Source organism: Hoplias malabaricus, chromosome 2, assembly GCF_029633855.1.
Source record: "Hoplias malabaricus isolate fHopMal1 chromosome 2, fHopMal1.hap1, whole genome shotgun sequence".
Taxonomy (NCBI): Eukaryota; Metazoa; Chordata; class Actinopteri; order Characiformes; family Erythrinidae; genus Hoplias; species Hoplias malabaricus.
In genome coordinates this window covers 64,717,405-64,735,191 of record NC_089801.1, presented here as the reverse complement: position 1 = coordinate 64,735,191, position 17,787 = coordinate 64,717,405, and the positions used below count along the sequence as shown (strand labels likewise).

The following is a 17,787-nucleotide window of genomic DNA, read 5'->3' as shown; positions in this document are numbered from 1 at the left end:
AGCTAATCTGTAGTACCACTGTGTAACTGCCGTCTGCTGACTTCCGGGTTCTACAGTGGTGGTATTGCGATGCTTGCAAGACGTGAAAAATAAAAATTATATATAGATAATTAGATAAGGCACATGACCACTGTTGTGTTCCAGGTCTTTGCAGATTAACTACACCAACATACCGACATGCTGCCGTTTATAAAACTTCAAACTGCTGTTCGTTTTTATAGATATAAACAGACACAAAGGCTATGACTGCTAGAACTCGTTTTAGTTACGCTAATGTACCTTGACTATTTTTGTAGTTAACAGTCGCACTCTGCCATGTTTGAGTGAGTAATAGAGGCTTGTGCCCCACCAGTTAGACACTTTATGTTTGGGTTTGGAAAAAAAAATGTGATATTGAAACCAGTGATTTTACGACAAACTAAACTGGAATCACTGAGCAGCGTCTTTATTAGCTTCAAAACTTCACACATCACAATTAAAATCAGTGCCCAAAGAGCAACAGCACACAAAAATAAAGTACCCTAAAAATAAACCTGTAAAAGCTGAGGGGGAACAAAATAGATTCTTTAATACTTTATTTAATATTTCAGCAAGACTTCAGTTTGCCGTTTGCGGTATCTGACAATGTTGTGTATGTTACCCTCTAGTGGTCAGAAATAGGTATTCGCTGTAAATCAAGCCTGATGTTAATCTAAAACATTTGGATTCATGTGCAACAAAACTTAAGACTCTGGATGATGAATGGATTTATAATGATTGTTTTAACATATGATTTAAATATGACACAAAGTTCCTTAATCTCTCCCACAGAGAAGTGCTTTATACACTGATCAGCCATAATATTATGACCATCTTTTTTTACATTCTATACTACACTGTCCATGTTATTACCCCCACTGATCATACAGCAGCACTTTGTAGTTTCTACAATTACAGGCTGTAGCCCACCTCTTGCTAAGCACACTTTATTAGCCCACTTTTACCCTGTTCATCTAATAGTCAGGACCCCACAGGACCATCAGAGGGCAGGTATGATTTGGGTGGTGGATCATTCTCAGCGCTGCAGTGACACTGATATGTTGGTGGTGTGTTTGAGTGTGTTGCCCTGGCACGAGTGGATCAGACACATCAGTTGCTGCTCAACTTTTGAAACACTGTGTCCACTCTGTTAGACCTCATTGGTCCATCTCGTAGATGTAAAATCAGGGACAGTAGCTCATCTGTTACTCATCCTCTAGTCCTTCATCAATGACACAGGGCGCTGTCGGCCAGATGTTGTTGCTTGGTGGACTATTCTCAGTCCAGTAGGGACACTGAGGTTTTTAAAAACCCCAGTAGCACTGCCGTGTCTGATCCACTCACACCAGCACAACACTCACTAACACACCACCACCACGTCGGTGTCACTGCAACGCTGAGAATGATCCACCACCCAAATCATACCAGCTCTGTGGTAAAAGTTGTGTAAAAAGTATGCAGAGGCCCAGACTGACTACACTTAGTGTGCTCCTGTGTGGTCAGTGGAGCTGAGAGAACGGACAGTGAATGTAGAAACAAGGATGTGTTTACAACCTTACGGCTGATGGCTGTATATTACAAGTATAATATGGATTCTAAAGAATGCAAGAGAAGTGAACAGCTCCTAAAGCCAACATTAAATAATTAATGAAGGCCGTTAAGGACCTGTGAATAGAGAAGTGCATTCAAATTAAAAGGCAACCGATTCACATAAAGGACACGTTCACCTCGACGTGAAATTGTTCACATTATCATCACCACCTTGATATTTACAGGCAGAATAGACCCACTGCCAGATTAAAGCTAAGGCACAAACGCTGGTATCTCGTGGCTGAGTAGAAACAGGGCACAGCTTAAGCTGGGTTTATGGGGTCCTGAGTTGAGCTGAATAAAAGCCTTTGAAATGTCTGAACTCATTATTTAATATGATCTCTATCAGTTTCATGTCTTTTAGACACCACTTATAAAGAGTATAAAATCTCTGTATGAGTCACTATATTCAGCTTGTTCATTTTGTAGCACTGTCAGCTAGAAAAGATCCCCCGAGGATTCAGAATGAGGCTGTAGAGCAGAAGAACCCTGCTCTCTGGAGTGATGGAGCTTTATTTAATACCTTTGGAATCAAGCAAATTCACCACCAGAACTAACCAAAGTGTATATAGCTGAAACAATAAAATCCTCACAGCAAAAAGTCTAAACAAACAAAGGGTAGAAAATGTTAACGCAGGCAGAGAGTGTGGCGGGTGGACAGCTCCCCACATAGTATCCTACCAACATTTGGTGGTTGGTGGCCACAAACATTCGGCCATACAGCTTATGCGCCCCACAGTGGGCTGGACTCAGCAGCCCTCCAGTTCTGAATGCCTGGCCACGGAGCCACAAAAAGGGCTGCATCACACACGGGATCAGCGCTGCGGTCAGCAGGACAGTTCTGCTTCCTCTGTGTCTCATGCACTAATGTACACGTTCAAGCCAAGCTCAGTGAAGTCACGCTGGACACTGCGGTGTCCTCTGGTAAAGTTGGATCATTCGGAGTGTAGAGGGGGGATAAATCAGTGCTTTTCTAATCAGAAATAAAATCTCCCAATGTTTACTTTAGACTGGAGTGTGTCCAGAGCACAGTCTAATTCACAGGTCACAGCTCACAGTCCAGAGGTCAAGAGCGGGGCAGTCAGAACAGGTGTGTGTGTGTGTGTGTGTGTGTGTGTCATACAGAGGTGGTGTCTCCGTACTCTCGATTCCAGCGCACGTACTGATCCAGAGTCTGAGGACTCACACTCTTTTTTATCTTCTTCAGAGAGTTCACGAAATCAGAGAAACAAATATTCCTCATCTAAGAGAGAGAGAGAGGGAGGGAGGGAGGGAGGGAGGGAGGAGAGGGAGTGATGAAGGAGGGAGAGGGAGGTAGGAAAACAGAATAATAACTCGGTGCTTGTGAATTCAATTTTTATCGAGTAAACACTAAAAGCAAAAGCACAAACAGACAAAGCAGAAGGGAAGTGCACCTCGTTTGCTGCCATGTTCCTCACTTGCTCAGGGCGCAATTCTGTGGAAAAGCAGAAAGATGGACGTTTCACAAATAAAACAGAAACTAAGTCGAGTGGAAAGAGGTCAATTCTGTGTCATTACCACGGATGGGTCCGAGTGCAGCGTCTTTAGCCAGAGAAGTCAGATCACTGCCCGAGTATCCATCGGTCATCCTACACACACACACACACACACACACACACATAACTGAAGATGGCAAGGCAGCTATATGGACATGTGAGTGAGTGTGTGTGTGTGTGTGTGTGTTGTAGTACTGACTTGGCCAGCTGACTCAGCTCTCTCTGTGTCAGTGGGTTGCCATGTTTCCCCAGAAGATTCTTCAGCAGCTTCAGACGAGTCTGAGACACAGAGACACATGTCACGCTCTGTTTGATATTTCATGGACGTCATTATACAGACCTTCCTCAAACACGTTACAGTCTAAATAATCGCTGAAACATTTGTTAAGTGTACAGGAGCCCTGGCGTACCTCCTCCGTGGGCAGTGACACGTAGACACGCTTGGCAAAGCGCCTGCAGACAGACAGCAGACAGATTAGACAGTGATTCAATACCAGAGAGAGGCTGCAGGCTGTTATAAAGCTGATCTAACCTTAGCACGGCCTCGTCCAGTTCCTGAGGTCTGTTAGTGGCTCCCATCACCAGCACACGGTCGTCACCACCTGACTGAACCTAGACAGAGACACACACACACACACACACACACCAGTCTTAAATTAATTCAGATCATTTGCCGATCACTCATATCAGAGTTATTAGGAAAAGAGGATGAGATGTGAGAGATGAGAGAGAGAGAGAGAGAGAGCGCGGGAGTGAGAGATAGAAAATATGGTTCACACCCCATCAAACTGGATGAGGAATTCAGTCTTCAGCCTCCTGCTGGCGTCATGCTCCCCTTCTCTCCTCTCACACAGCAGACTGTCTATCTCATCTGTGAGTACACACACACACACACACACACACGGTATTACGTCCTCTAGGGGTTAGAAATGATACATTTTAAGTCAACTGCCCACTCAAGCCTCATAACAAAACCATTCGTAATCCTTCTAAGAAATATCTACACAACACAAACATTAATATTAGTACAGTGAATTTCTGCGAAGTAAAGATCATTTTTCATGTATTTATCAAGTATTTAGACTTTTAAAACCCTCGCAATGCTGTTAACAACCCACCCTTTGCATTAAACAGTCATTCTATAATGTTTTTCAGCTGGAACTACATGTGATATCCTACCAGTTTCTTTAATAGAGTAATTCCTAAGCTGTGATTTAGCGTCAGTAAATTTCACTCAGGGGAGGCACGGTGGCGCAGCAGGTAGTGTCTCAGTCACACAGCTCCAGGGACCTGGAGGTTGTGGGTTCGAGTCCCGCTCTGGGTGACTGTCTGTGAGGAGTTGGTGTGTTCTCCCCGTGTCCGAGTGGGTTTCCTCCGGGTGCTCCGGTTTCCTCCCACAGTCCAAAAACGCACATTGGTAGGTGGTATGGTGACTCAAAAGTGTCCGTAGGTGTGAGTGAGTGAATGTGGGTCTGTGTTGCCCTGTGAAGGACTGGCGCCCCCTCCAGGGTGTATTCCCGCCTTGCGACCAATGATTCTGGACCCACCGCGACCCTGAAATAAATAAGCGCTTACAGATAATTAATGAATGAATAAATGAAAATTTCACTCAGATATGGACATGAACAATACGTGTACAGTAGGTAAGAAATACTTGTAAATGATATATTTTGTCACCTAGAGGCCTAGTCCAATACATGTAAACAATAAAAAAGCCCCCTTGAAAAAACCTGCGAAGTAGCGAATCCGCGAATGTTGAACTGCAAAGTAGTGAGGGATTACTGTATAACAGTGAATAAATTACTGAAGTGAAGGTGGTCCCACTGTGAAAGGTCTAATGTGTACATTTAAATATCTCCCTTCTCACCAATGAAGATGATTGAGGGTTGGAGCTCTCTGGCAACAGCAAACAGAGCCCGAACCAGTTTCTCACCTTCACCCACCTACACACACACACACACACACACACACACAATTTTACAACAATTTCTTTTTAAAAATTCCAGTGACAGTGTAATAGTAATCCATATCTGATAAAAAATGCTACACATCTAATCAGGTTTGTTAATAATCAGCATTATTTTATGTGGCCACAGGGTGGCGCTGGATCATTTGCTAAAATATCTGCTCCTTAAAAACGTCCACCACTGTGTAAAACATTTCCCTTAGAGTAAATATAATGGTCAATACCACACACACACACACACACAATGTGCCTCAGATCAGAGGGTCCACATTCAGTCACTCACATATTTGGAGGTCAGACTGGCGGCACTGATGTTAAAGAAGGTAGCATTAGACTCCATGGCCACTGCTTTGGCCTAAAGAAAAAAAATAGATGCAAAATAATGAGAGTATATTGATATCATTGAATATGTCTTTAAAAATAATTCAACAGCCAAACACTCTCTTATAGTCTCCTGATTACTTCATCACATTCTCTGGCCAATCACAGCTCAGAAACTGTGCACACTGACTTCAGTGAGGGGGGGGTTTGTTCTTACCAGCATTGTTTTCCCGTTGCCAGGTGGTCCGAACAGGAGGAGACCCCTCGCTGGTGCCCTGAGCCCAGTAAACAGCTACACCACAAAAACAAACAAACAAACAAACAAATAAATAAAGAGACAGGAAATGCAAAATATCTGTACCATATTCAATTGTGTGATGCACTTACAAATCACATATAATGGCTCATATCAGAAAGAGACTGTCTTTGTATATTGCACGAGCTCTAAACACTGATAAGTGTGTGTGTGTGTGTGTGTGTGTGTGTACCTCCGGCCGCAGTGCTGGCAGGATTACAATCTCCTGAAGTGCCTGCTTTGCCAAATCCTGCCCCGCTATGTCTTCAAACCTCACCTCTGAACCACTGCACACACACACACACATCAAATGTCCATTTGGTCAAAACCAGAGACAGCATTAATCCTAAGCATGTTAAATATGTTATATAACATCACACAGTAAACACAGTTGAACTATTCAGGGTAAACACTGTGCTGTTTGCATGAAGCTGGATGTGTGTCTCTTCTGAAACAGTGAGGTGTCTGACTGTGAAACTCTCACCTGTCCACTATCTCATTAATGATGAGGTTGGCCAGTCTGCTGTCCACATTTTTAAAGTTCTTCATGTCTCTCTTCCTCTGTGGCGCGGAAGAGGGAGCGCCACCCGCTTTAGCATTCCCCCTGCCTCCACAAACTCGACCAGTAGCGGCCTGAAACACACACGTCCTTCAAACACAGAGTGTATACAAATACGCCATATGTATAACGTGTGTGTGTGTTTTACCCTGTGTTGCTGTCCTGTTCGGCTGGTGGTAGTAGGAGCAGTGAAGCTGTTTTCGCGCTGGGGAGCAGTAGAGGGTCTGGTGGGTGGTTTTACTTTGGGTGTGAAATCTTTCTTTTTAGGAACAGTACCACTGACTGAAACACAGAGAGAGAGAGAGAGAGAGAGAGAGAGAGAGAGAGAGAGAGAGAGTGAGTGAGTGAGAGTGTGAGATAGAAAGTGAGTGAGTGAGAGAGAGAGAGAGTATGTGAGTGAGAGAGAGAGTGAGTGAGCGAGTGAGTGAGTGAGTGTGAGAGAGAGAGGAGAGAGAGAGAGAGAGAGAGAGAGAGAGAGAGAGAGAGAGAGAAATCATCACTAAGATATATCCACTGTGCAAAAGAATTCAGGCACCAAATCTGTTTAATGTGCTGATCTCTATGTTGTGGTATTCCAGGTGGTTACTAGCACATGACTTGTACCATTATTAGAGGACTTTTGGCCCCCTTTTGGTCACATAGTGTAAAGACTGGTGTAGATTAAGAGTTCACACTAAAATGACTGGAGACGATTCCTTATTCATTAAACCATTTCCTAAAAACCGCAATCAAATCAAGACCGTATTAGTTCTGAGGATTACAACACTGCAGCTGGCGTCCCTGTGGTTTCATACGAGACCCAGCTGGTGCTCACCCACCTGGTCGCAAGCTGCCGTTGGAGAGACACCGGTCAGAGCCGTGACTGTAAACAGAGCGCTGAGAATCTGACTGCAGCTTAGCTACACCACAAACAAACAGCAGGATGAAAAAAGGGGAACATACAGGGAGAAAGAAAGAGGCACATGAAGATAACCCCAATCCATCAAACACAGCAACAGGTGAAAAAATGAAAGAATGGACCCCTGGATGAGAAGAGAAACCCCCCAGAGCCAGAGCATGTGTCCTGTTTGAATGAGCAGAAAATTGGAGGCATGCTACTGACACTGAGATACAGAAAATATTGGACCACCCAGGGGCTCCTGGGATCTGCTTTGGAGCCACTGGTATAGGTGGTGCCTTAAGCTGAATGACTTACCCAGCAACTCCAGCCGATCTTGGGCCATGGTCAGATTAGTGGACATCTTCGCCTGTAGCCGTCTGGCTCGCTCTGATTTCTCCCCTGAAGGTAGAACACAGTAGATATATTCTTTAACTGTACAGTGTATATTCAGTATCATGTATATCACATTATTTATAAGAACTAAGTCAGTATAAACACTGCTGGGAATTCAGAAAGGGATGGACGCTAACTGACCACTGCCTGTGACCTTTATGGCAATGCCTTTCTCGAGCTCAGCGATGCCCTTGCGGTACCAATCGACTGCCTGGTCTTTGTGTCCTATAATAAACACACACAAACACACATTTAGCACAGCAGCACAAACAAAAACCCACTGGGACAGAACTGGAGCTTGTGTAAGATGTTCCAGCCTTGGTTTTAATTCATCATGAGCTTTGAGAACTGTATGATTTAACCATGAAAGGAATAATAAAACTGTAACATACATCATGACTTGTCCTGTGCCTTTCAGTGTTAAGTAGAAACTGGACCACATCCCTTTAAAAGGTCAAATACCAACTATGGTGAAGCACTGTGTTTGGGTTGGAGTTGTGATTTAAAGATCGAAGTTGGACAGTTTCATGTAGGCCAACAGTCACGAAGCCAACGCTGACCTCATCATCATCACACTGTTAAACAAGTAGTGTGAAATCTGCATGACCAGCGTGCCCACAGGCACAGAGCAGCTGGCACAGTTAGAGTCGCGGTCTAGTGAACCCACACTAGGGCTGTGCCATATCATATCGTTCGCAATAATATCGTCATTATTTTTAAAACGATGAAAAATATCAATATCGTGATATTCGGACCTGTTTACGTAACAATGTCATGCAGTTACCCATAATACAGCATGCGTTCTATACATTAGTCATTCAGCCACAGTGAAGTATGGTGGAAAGTGACTCTGAGACTGGGAACTTGTCTGAAATACCCTGAAATATCGTGATATTATTTTAGGGCCATATCACCCACCCCTTCCCCACACACCATTGCAAACAGCAGAATATTTTTAAACATTGCAATTACTCCACATTTACTCAGTTCTGAACATGGACTGTAAACAGTGGTGGTGTTGAGGGTCACCAGGTTAAGATGGTTAAAAGCTGCTGACTCTACACAAAATAACCTCCCCTGTCCCAGGAGATTACCACATGGTCCCAAATCACCACTAACATAACCTCGCTGGAGCTCAACACACTTGGAGGAGAATGCTAAGTGATGTCCATACAGGCCAGACTCACACCGAGTAATGTATCTTGGGGCATAATAATAAACAGTTCGGCAGTGTGTGGGGCCGTGTGTGTATATAGAGTATATTATGGGTTTGAACTAGGGCTGAATTAATTAAATTGTAATTTAAAATGCAAAAACCTTTTTAATAAGTTAATAGTCTTTTTAAATAATTGTTTATTTGCTAAAAACAAACAAATAAACAAATAACAGCCAACATTAGAATAAACCCAATAACATTACTCCAGTGTGATCCTCTGTGTGTGAATGTGTTGGTTTAACTTTGTCCAAATCTCTTCTCGTGGAGTCTGTATTATTTGAGGTTATCTTCCAGTGCCTAGTTTTAATGATAAATAAATAATGATTTTAAATACTGTGTGCTGTTGATTTAACAAATTCATACAATCAAGGAGAATCTGAACAAAACACTGTGATACAAGCACCACGCTCACTAAGAAGGCATTCGTTTAAATATATATCATTATCTACGACTTCTGCACAGTACTGTATATCTGCGTTAATTCTGAGTGCTGTATATGTAGCTCCAGATGGGCAGGTTGGGTACAGAGAACTCTGACCTGCCAACGCTACTATAGAAGCTAAATATCCCAATTTATGCTGGATTTAAAACAGCATCTGGGCGGCACAGTGACACAGCTCCAGGGACCTGGAGGTTGTGGGTTCGAGTCCCTCTCTGGGTGACTGTCTGTGAGGAGTTTGGTGTGTTCTCCCTGTGTCTGTGTGGGTTTCCTCCGGGTGCTCCGGTTTCCTCCCACAGTCCAAAAACACACGTTGGTAGGTGGATTGGTGACTCAAAGGTGTCCGTGAATGTGTGTCTGTGTTGTCCTGTGAAGAACTGGCACCCCCTCCAGGGTGTATTCCCGCCTTGCGCCCAATGATTCCAGGTAAGCTCTGGACCCACCGCGACCCTGAACTGGATAAGCGCTTACAGATAATGAATGAATTAACGAATAGAAAAGCATCTCTTGAGATTTAAAAACAGCACTTTTACAAAATGCAGTATGGATATAAAATCCAATGTTGAACATGGCTGAGACTCGCATTTAAAGGAACACTTCATAACATTACCATCTTAAAATTACAGCTTCAAATCATTGTGATGCTCCACTGAGCTGTAATAGGCAGAATATAGCCTCTGACGTTGCTACTCTGGGTTCAGCACTACAGAAACTGCACTATGTAACTGGTGGAGGAAGGTAGGAAACCATATCCTCTTCCTTCCCTTCCCTTCCCCATTGATTTCAGTACAGTGCTGTAAAAATGAATTACACTCAAGCGAGCCCCAAGAGCAAGAAACCCAGTGTTACCTAGTGTTCCTTTACACCTGGAACTATCTGTGTTATAAAAGGACAGGAATATATAATCAATACTGTGATTAGACTGAAATTATCATCACCACAGACACTGACACTAACGTTACAACCACTCAGCTTAGCACCTGTTGTTGTTTTCCACAGCACATGAGTCTTCCTCTTCCCTGAGCGAGACAGTGTCAGTGATAAGAGCTGATTCTTCTTCTGTCAGAGTGGAGAGGACTGAAAACTAGTTCACTGCTGAAGAACCGAGTTGACCGTGTGGAAGAGGTGATGTGAGCAATCAATAACCTAATTATTCCCTTCTAGGTCAGTGGGTCATGGAGTTTCCTTTTCTGCCTATAAACAATGCATCTGTATACACTGTACACACTGTACACACACACACTGTTTTACGGTTCAGCGTTAATCCCTTTTTATTTATAAATTGTTTATTTTTTTTTTATGAGTCATATTACACTTCCAGAATTTTCCAGACAATGGGGAGCTGCACTAAGAATTCTTCGTGATCCAGATAACTTAATCCCAAAGTCAAGCTTGAAATAGCCTGCTAATTGAGGATAAATGTCAGGTAACGTAAAGGAATAATAGTAAGCCACGCACTTCACTTCTCCAGCTCATGAGAGATTTCCCTGAGTAATGTCAGGGGTGTGAAGTTGGTTCTTTTGTTCTGCACTGGAGCGACGAGGCCAGTAAAGGGAGTCTATTGTAAACAGAGGTCAATGAGAGGAAGTCGGCTTCATAAATTCACGTTATACAAATATAAACCTTCACAGATCGATCTGTACCTACAGGTGTGTGATCAGTGAGTTTTTTACTGCACCTCTGAGCCTGTAATCCAGAGCGAACTGTGCTCATCACAGAAAGGCAGGGGTCACATTTTCCACTCCACCGCTGACCACAACAATCACTGTTGTCCTGCATCAGCACCAGCCAGCTCTATAGATCCCCAGATCACGTGGCCCCAGGGCCCTCTAACTCACAGAACTGAGGTGAGGTCAACTTTGGTTTCAAGTGTCAGAACGATTAGAACAAAACCTCCTATCTCCATAACACACCACTTCACAGAAAAGATGGAAAACATTCTTTACTGTAAATCACTGCAAACCGTTAACACAGGTGCACACAATACAGACAAGAGCTGAAATGATGTCAAATGAAAATAAGGGACAGTGGGGTTACAGAGGTTTTCACAAACCAAGATCTCTCAGAAAGCTGGATAAACTAAGCTTAGTTCTCTGCTGTTGTACATTACGAAGCCATCTGAAGTTGTCCCTGCGAAGTTGTCACCTTTAGAAAGCCCAAAATGTAAGAGCAAGTTATTCAGTTACACATTCACTCATTCATTCACTGTCTGTAACCGCTTACCCAGTTCAGGGTCGTGGTGGGTCCGGAGCCTACCCAGAATCAATGGGTGCAAGGCAGAAACACACCCTGGAGGGGGCGCCAGTCCTTCACAGGGTGACACACACTCACTCACACCTACGGACACATTTGAGTCGCCAATCCACCTACCAACGTGTGTTTTTGGACTGTGGGAGGAAACCGGAGCACCCGGAGGAAACCCACACAGACACAGGGAGAACACACCACACTCCTATGTGTTATGATCCAATTCCTCTTTTGATGGAGATGAATTCTGGCTGAAGTAAGCAGGCTAACTGTAATGCTTTTTTAAAACCATCCACGGATCATAGTGGTACGACGGAGTTTTAGAGCCACGGCGTTAAAAAAAAATAAATAAAAATTAAAAAAACAAGATTCAGAGAATAAAGTCAGAATTCCGAGAATATTCTCTAGAAAATCTTTTTACTTTATGAAATGCGCTGGAGAGGCTTGAATTTGAAACTTCTCTCTTTAGCAAGAAATGCTCGGTAATCACGAGTCTATTCAGAGCTAAGTTCTGACACCACTTAACAGGCGAAACAAGGATATCCCCAAACAATAGGTCTGAGCAATTGTAGAGTAGTATTTCCTGATTTTGAAGTGTTTGTTTACATGAGGCAAGAGTGGACGAGACCCCGGTGGGCTGCCCATATGAGAAACAGTAATTCTCTACATGTTTGTGAACTCTGGGTTGTTATAGAAGACGTCCTCTTACCCACCTCCAAAAGTAATTTACAAAGTGCAGATTCTGCAAGAGTGGCATGACTGCAGGAGTCAGCAGTTTCAGAACCGCAATTCCAGGACCCTATGTTTCTGAGACACTGCCAACTAGTGAAGGATATGGAAAATGTAGCTGACAGTCAGTGTGTGCATTTGTGTGTCGGTGGCTGGTAGTTAGGGGTAATTACATCTCACTAACTGACATATCTAATATGTATTATGGCCCTACCCAGTAAACAAGGAACGTCACTTGACGTTCAAAATAGGTCTAAAAAGTAGTCTGTCCGTCAAGGACATATTTTAAACGTCAATGGACGTCCAAATTCCAATTTAATAAGTTAGTTAAGTGGTGACCAATCGATAACGTCAGTGGACGTCCAAAACGCGTTTTATACAAGTAATTTATTTCGGGACCAATTAATAACGTCAATCGACGTCCAAAATACGTCTAATAGTCGTCTTTTCAATGTCTGTGTTTGGACGTATTTTCAATTCTCATTTTCAACCTTAAGAGAACGTTGATTAGACGGCAGTCATTACGTTATTTCAACGTTGAATCAACGGCTAAATGTTTACTGGGTAAAGTCATCATTAGGTCTCAGTTATCCGACTGAGATGTGGTTGAGTCGAATTCCAAGATAAAGTATTAGTATCTTGACGGAATAAGACTTCAAAGCTGTAATCAATTAGCTCAATTAGTAATATTAGTCTGCAAAGAAACTTATATAATAAGTAGACAGAAAGGAGTAACCCTAGGGATAGTCTCAGAAACAGACATCAGTCATTGTCCAGGTGAGGTTTGTGGTGGGTCCTGATCCTACCAGCCTAAAGGACCGTGGGTATTTAATGCCACAGTTTCTGCAGCGCTGAGGCCGGAGCAGCAATAGCTCAGAGAATTTTCCTATTACAGGTCAGTGAAACATAACAATGCTTTTGAAGCTGTAGTTTTGGGGTAAATATACTACCTACTGTTGCTTTAAGTTACCAGGCTAAGTGTGAGATGCATGAAATCATTGTGGAAGACCTCAGTGAGTTCTGAGGATTGAGACTCTGGGATTAAACCGTCAGGGTAAAGCAGAAGAGGGGTGTATTTTCTTCCCGAGAAGAGTTTGTTTATTGAGTGTCTGTGGGACTACGGGTTCTGAGTTAGGGACAGTGGAGGAAGTCTGTTGAATATTAATAAACACAATAAGAAGTGAGAATGAGAGCAGAGGGGTTTGCTGGGTGCTGAATGTGGGAATGTAGCATTACCCTTCTCGTCCTCGTCTATTCTCAGAGCCACGGAGATGAACTCAAACGCCTGTTTGTGGTAGTTTCGGATCTGCTCTCCGGTGGAGTCGAGCTCCGAGGGCCTGGCCGCGGCCATGGGGCTGAAGAAGAGGCGGTAGATCCAGGAAAAGAAAAGGGAGATCCAGGAAAATAGTGACCAAGGAAGGAGAGATAGATTCCGGCGGAGCGGAGCCGCAGAGTCGCGGAGCACGGAGCTCATCTACACATTACTGCCTCAGACACGCCGCCACTTTACCGCACAAACAACACACAGCCGCCAATAAACACTCTGTAACAGCGCCCTGCTCTGTTTACTGCAGGACATAGACACCTACACTGCTATAGCTGTCAAACATACACACTGAGCTGGCCAAAAATACAAAATAAAAGTCGCCCTATTGTTTTTACTGTACTGTAAATGGCAGAGTCCGGAAACTAGATTTGATCATTGTTATATTAATAATTTAGTTGTACATATTTACTTACACATATATTTTAATAAAGAAATTATTATTTTCGCTGTACATTCTACGCCAACACTTAAAGTAAACTCATTCACTGTTTTCCCGTGATAATGAGTAAACTATCATTTGTTTTCATGACCTAGCAAATGCTGTATTCCCGAGACATAGCAGATTACTTTTTTTTTCCAGGAGAAAATCCCAGTAAACCTTTAGCCGTTGATTCAATGTTGAAATAACGTAACGACTGCCGTCTAATCAACGTTCTCTTAAGGTTGAAAATGAAAGTTGAAAAGACGTCCAAACACAGACATTGAAAAGACGACTATTAGACGTATTTTGGACGTTATTAATTGGTCCCGAAATAAATTACTTGTATAAAACGCGTTTTGGACGTCCACTGACGTTATCGATTGGTCACCACTTAACTAACTTATTAAGATGGACTTTGGACGTCCATTGACGTTTAAAATATGTCCTTGACGGACAGACTACTTTTAGACCTATTTTGAACGTCCAGGGACGTTCCTTGTTTACTGGGATGTTTGTGATGTCGTGATAATGAAAAAATAATCTGTGAAGAGAACAAACTGTACTTTTTTTTTATAATTATGGGAAATAGTGTAAAACATTTAAATATCGCCTCCGGGGCCCTAAAAATCAGATGTGTATGTAATGTGTATATATTTATGAAAACATGTTAAGCAAATTAATTTAACCTATTTAGTTGAAAATCTAATTTTGTCGGAAAAAATATATATTTTTAATTTTGTATTTTATTATTTTATTTATTTTAAATGCTCCTTTATATCTTAAAGTCGAAAAGAATATATGTTTAATTCATAATAAACAGTAATAGAAACGCGACGCTAAAAAAAACGTAAACGGAAAAGACGGACGCAGAATGCGCAAGAGGGTCGATTCTGGAAGGCGTTGACCGCATCGCTGCGCAGGAGAGACTGCGTAGAAACCAACAACAACCATGGCGGACGGTGAGCACACCCTCTCTCTCCCTTCTTTTTTGATGAAATCCTGCGGAAAAGTAGCGCACTGGTGTGGGGTTTTTGGCGGAGGTCGTAGTTAAACACCTGAGCTGCAGCTAAGGGAGATTTAGAGGCTCTTAAATGCCGTAAGCCGGTCCCGGAGACTTTATAGATGCAGTTTAGCTTCGTGCTAATGGAGCTCATTGAATCCCGCCAGTGAGAAACAGCTGATAAACACAGACCATGTATTTACACAGTTCGGAGCACGTTTTCTGTGCTTTTACACCAGTGATCGGTCTGTTTTGTACAGTTTGGTGTTTACTGCTTGTAAACCTAAACCTCTGACTGATGAAGACCTCCTTAAACAGAGCATTAGGATTACAACCTGATGGTTTTGTTTTAAATCATAAACCATCATCAAATTCTTGTAGAATGACGTCTCCCTTTAAACCATGCAGAAAACAAAGAAAAATAAGCTTTGAATCTTAAGTTTGAGTTTTAACACTTAAGTGTCTGTGAAAGTGTTAACTTTATCATCTCCTGATATATTTTTACAAGCCAAAAGTTTTTAGAACTGGAGCATATAAACACAAACCTAAACAGGCGTGTAGATCACAGGAGTTAAAATGTAGGTTGGTTATAATGCATCTCACACAAAGTTACACATATCCAAGTATTTTCTAGACCACATCTGCTTTTAAACATGTTTGCAACATTAGGGAGTCACGTCATCTACCACCAGTGTGCAGCATCCACATGATGCTGATTGACACCAGGATGCTCACTGCTCCTCAGCTGATTCCAGCACGCCAGGAGCACCTTCACTGACATACCAAGACAAGCTTTTGGACTGTGGGAGGAAACTGGACTACCTGAGGAAAGCCACAAAGACGCAGGGAGAACACACCAAACTCCTCACAGTTTAAAAACCCAAAGCAAGGATCAAACTGCGGACCCCACAACCCTAAAACTGTGGCAGGTTCACTACAAATTGCTGTCCTACTTGTACATTTTTAAACTTCGTACCTAAAATACTTGCACAGGATCAGCTCAACCCAATGCTGGACTGAAGACTAGAATCTTTGATGTGACGAGTGTGTGAAACATCCATGCAACATATGATAAATTGGCAAATGTTTGTTTATATTGCTAAAAGACTATCATCATCATCGTTAGCTCTCTTAAGGATTTATTTACTAGTACGCTGAATAACTTCACACAGTTGCATAGCTAAGTAAATGCTAGGTACTGGTTGATACTTACATGCTTTTTAATTTGTGTCTTCCCAGATCACACAGACGCAGATCAGAGCATGGAAGGACACACTCCTGTGAGACACTTGATTTACTGCTATGGTGTAACCCAGTCTTTCCCAAGCCTGGTCCTCAAATACCCCCTTTCTGTACATTTTAATACTGACCCTGCATTAACACACCCAAGCTCAGTAAGGGGGGTGTTTAAGAGGATTAGTTGGATGGGAGGTGTTGGGAACAAGAGCAAGCTTTCTTGGTTAGCCAGATTGAGCTAAACCTTCACTGGGCAACATCAACATGGACACATGCTTCACCACTAACCTGTCCCAGGGCTGGTTGCTCTTTTATGGACCAGGGCTGGGAAATGCTGTTTCAATTAGTCAATGTCTGTATCGAAGTTTTGAGGAATTAGCTTGTATTAGTCTAAGATTTTGTGTTTGTAAATTTTAGGTTGCAGAAAATCCTCATGCAGAATATGGCCTCACAGAAAACATCCAGGTATTGGATTAAAAGCAAGAACTGAGTCTTTATCCTCAGAATTTGCATCAGTGAAGCAGTTAGAGCCTGCTTGCCATGTTGACTCTTGCCTCTAGTGCTTATGAAGGCAGTATATTGGCAGAAGAGTTACTTAGTTAATGACTCCTCACACAAACGAGTCTCTAAACCTGTGCCAGTGACGCGTCAGTGACCCAGAATCAAACCTGTGTGAAGCTGTTGAGTGTTAAGCTGTTGTCATCACGCTGCTAAGACAGATCTACAGCTCTTTTTAAATCAACAGTCTTCATCTGAAATAAACCAACTACTGATTCAGTGACCCCTAATGAGTCCCTGATTTCACTCACTTCTGCAGAGAATAGTGGAGAGCGAGAAGAGCAACGCTGACAAAGTCTCCAAACAGAAGGTGGATCTACAGAGTCTCCCCACGCGAGCATATCTGGATCAGACGGTGGTGCCCATCCTACTCCAAGGCCTCTCCGTCCTCGCCAAGGAACGGTATGTTTACTCACATCAGTGTGGATCCAAGATGGAAAAGAAATGTGTGAGTTTGTGTGTGAAACATAATGTAAATTGACTCAACATACAGTAACAAATGTATGAAATTAATCCTGAAATTACAGTAAAACAGCATTAAGTATCATTTAAAATATCAGCCAAATCTAGATATGTTTCTGATGTCAGTTCTTAAAATGTACATACTGGTCAGTATTAATTATTTTACAGTACATTTTGAAGTTTAAAGAACTTCCACTTTCGGTCACAATTCAACCCCTGCTGTAGGTTGCTTTGCCAAATAAAGGACCATTTAGGAGTCTCTCTTCAGTGCTGTACTTTATATATGTAAAAAATATATATAAAAATAAATATATATATATATATATACTTTATTTGATCGATCACTGAATCTGTGATTTATCTCAGAATATTTAACAAATATTTTTTTCTTTTTCCGTCCTTAAGGCCTCCGAATCCTATCGAGTTTTTAGCTACGTTCCTCCTGAAGAACAAATCGCAGTTTGAGGATCGGGGTTAAGTTGAAGATTATCAGAGCTGCCCTGCACAGCAGCTGACTTTTCAATAGAAATGTAACCGTGTCTCACTCATTTGTTTTCTGTGTAGTAGTTCCTTTTTTTTTTTTTTCTTTTTTTAACTCAAATAAAAATGTTGC

The 17,787-nt window shown here is 42.4% G+C and overlaps 2 protein-coding genes across 5 annotated transcripts; one reads left to right on the top strand and one right to left on the bottom strand.

Moving 5' to 3' along the window:
• Window positions 1-278: 278 nt before the first annotated feature.
• spast (spastin) lies at window positions 279-13,943 on the bottom strand. 2 transcript variants are annotated; one of them, XM_066660844.1, is made up of 17 exons: window positions 13,407-13,943; window positions 7,681-7,764; window positions 7,462-7,545; window positions 7,085-7,165; window positions 6,415-6,548; window positions 6,192-6,340; window positions 5,901-5,994; window positions 5,630-5,704; window positions 5,375-5,446; window positions 4,993-5,068; window positions 3,905-3,996; window positions 3,658-3,737; window positions 3,536-3,578; window positions 3,325-3,404; window positions 3,148-3,218; window positions 3,024-3,064; window positions 279-2,851 (listed from the first exon to the last, which is right to left on the bottom strand). In XM_066660844.1, exons 1-17 carry the CDS (start codon window positions 13,642-13,644, stop codon window positions 2,726-2,728), a joined length of 1,620 nt encoding a protein of 539 aa, XP_066516941.1. In that variant the 5' UTR covers window positions 13,645-13,943; the 3' UTR covers window positions 279-2,725. The 2 variants fall into 2 exon arrangements, with proteins under 2 accessions (XP_066516941.1, XP_066516942.1); XM_066660845.1 differs by lacking the exon at window positions 7,085-7,165 and having other exon boundaries at window positions 281-2,851; window positions 13,407-13,931.
• On the top strand, window positions 12,885-17,786 carry dpy30 (dpy-30 histone methyltransferase complex regulatory subunit). 3 transcript variants are annotated; one of them, XM_066660847.1, is made up of 5 exons: window positions 12,885-13,065; window positions 16,158-16,198; window positions 16,572-16,619; window positions 16,972-17,114; window positions 17,580-17,786. In XM_066660847.1, the coding sequence occupies exons 2-5, from the start codon at window positions 16,181-16,183 to the stop codon at window positions 17,650-17,652; spliced, it is 282 nt and encodes a 93-aa protein (XP_066516944.1). In that variant the 5' UTR covers window positions 12,885-13,065; window positions 16,158-16,180; the 3' UTR covers window positions 17,653-17,786. The 3 variants fall into 3 exon arrangements, with proteins under 3 accessions (XP_066516944.1, XP_066516945.1, XP_066516943.1); XM_066660846.1 differs by lacking the exon at window positions 12,885-13,065 and adding an exon at window positions 14,788-14,877; XM_066660848.1 differs by lacking the exons at window positions 12,885-13,065; window positions 16,572-16,619 and adding an exon at window positions 14,778-14,877.
• The last annotated feature ends 1 nt before the right edge of the window (window position 17,787 follows it).

What these genes read in the sequence shown, in the direction of transcription:
- spast (XM_066660844.1), bottom strand. Translation starts at nt 13,644, where the DNA reads ATGAGCTCCGTGCTCCGCGACTCTGCGGCTCCGCTCCGCCGGAATCTA. An exon ending in GCAACGGGAAAACAATGCTG is followed by an intron (nt 5,447 to 5,629) that starts GTAAGAACAAAC and finishes TTTTTTCTTTAG; the next exon opens with GCCAAAGCAGTGGCCATGGA. An exon ending in CTGGACGAGGCCGTGCTAAG is followed by an intron (nt 3,579 to 3,657) that starts GTTAGATCAGCT and finishes GTCTGTCTGCAG; the next exon opens with GCGCTTTGCCAAGCGTGTCT.
- dpy30 (XM_066660846.1), top strand. An exon ending in GCATGGAAGGACACACTCCT is followed by an intron (nt 16,199 to 16,571) that starts GTGAGACACTTG and finishes TGTAAATTTTAG; the next exon opens with GTTGCAGAAAATCCTCATGC. An exon ending in GCCTCACAGAAAACATCCAG is followed by an intron (nt 16,620 to 16,971) that starts GTATTGGATTAA and finishes TCACTTCTGCAG; the next exon opens with AGAATAGTGGAGAGCGAGAA.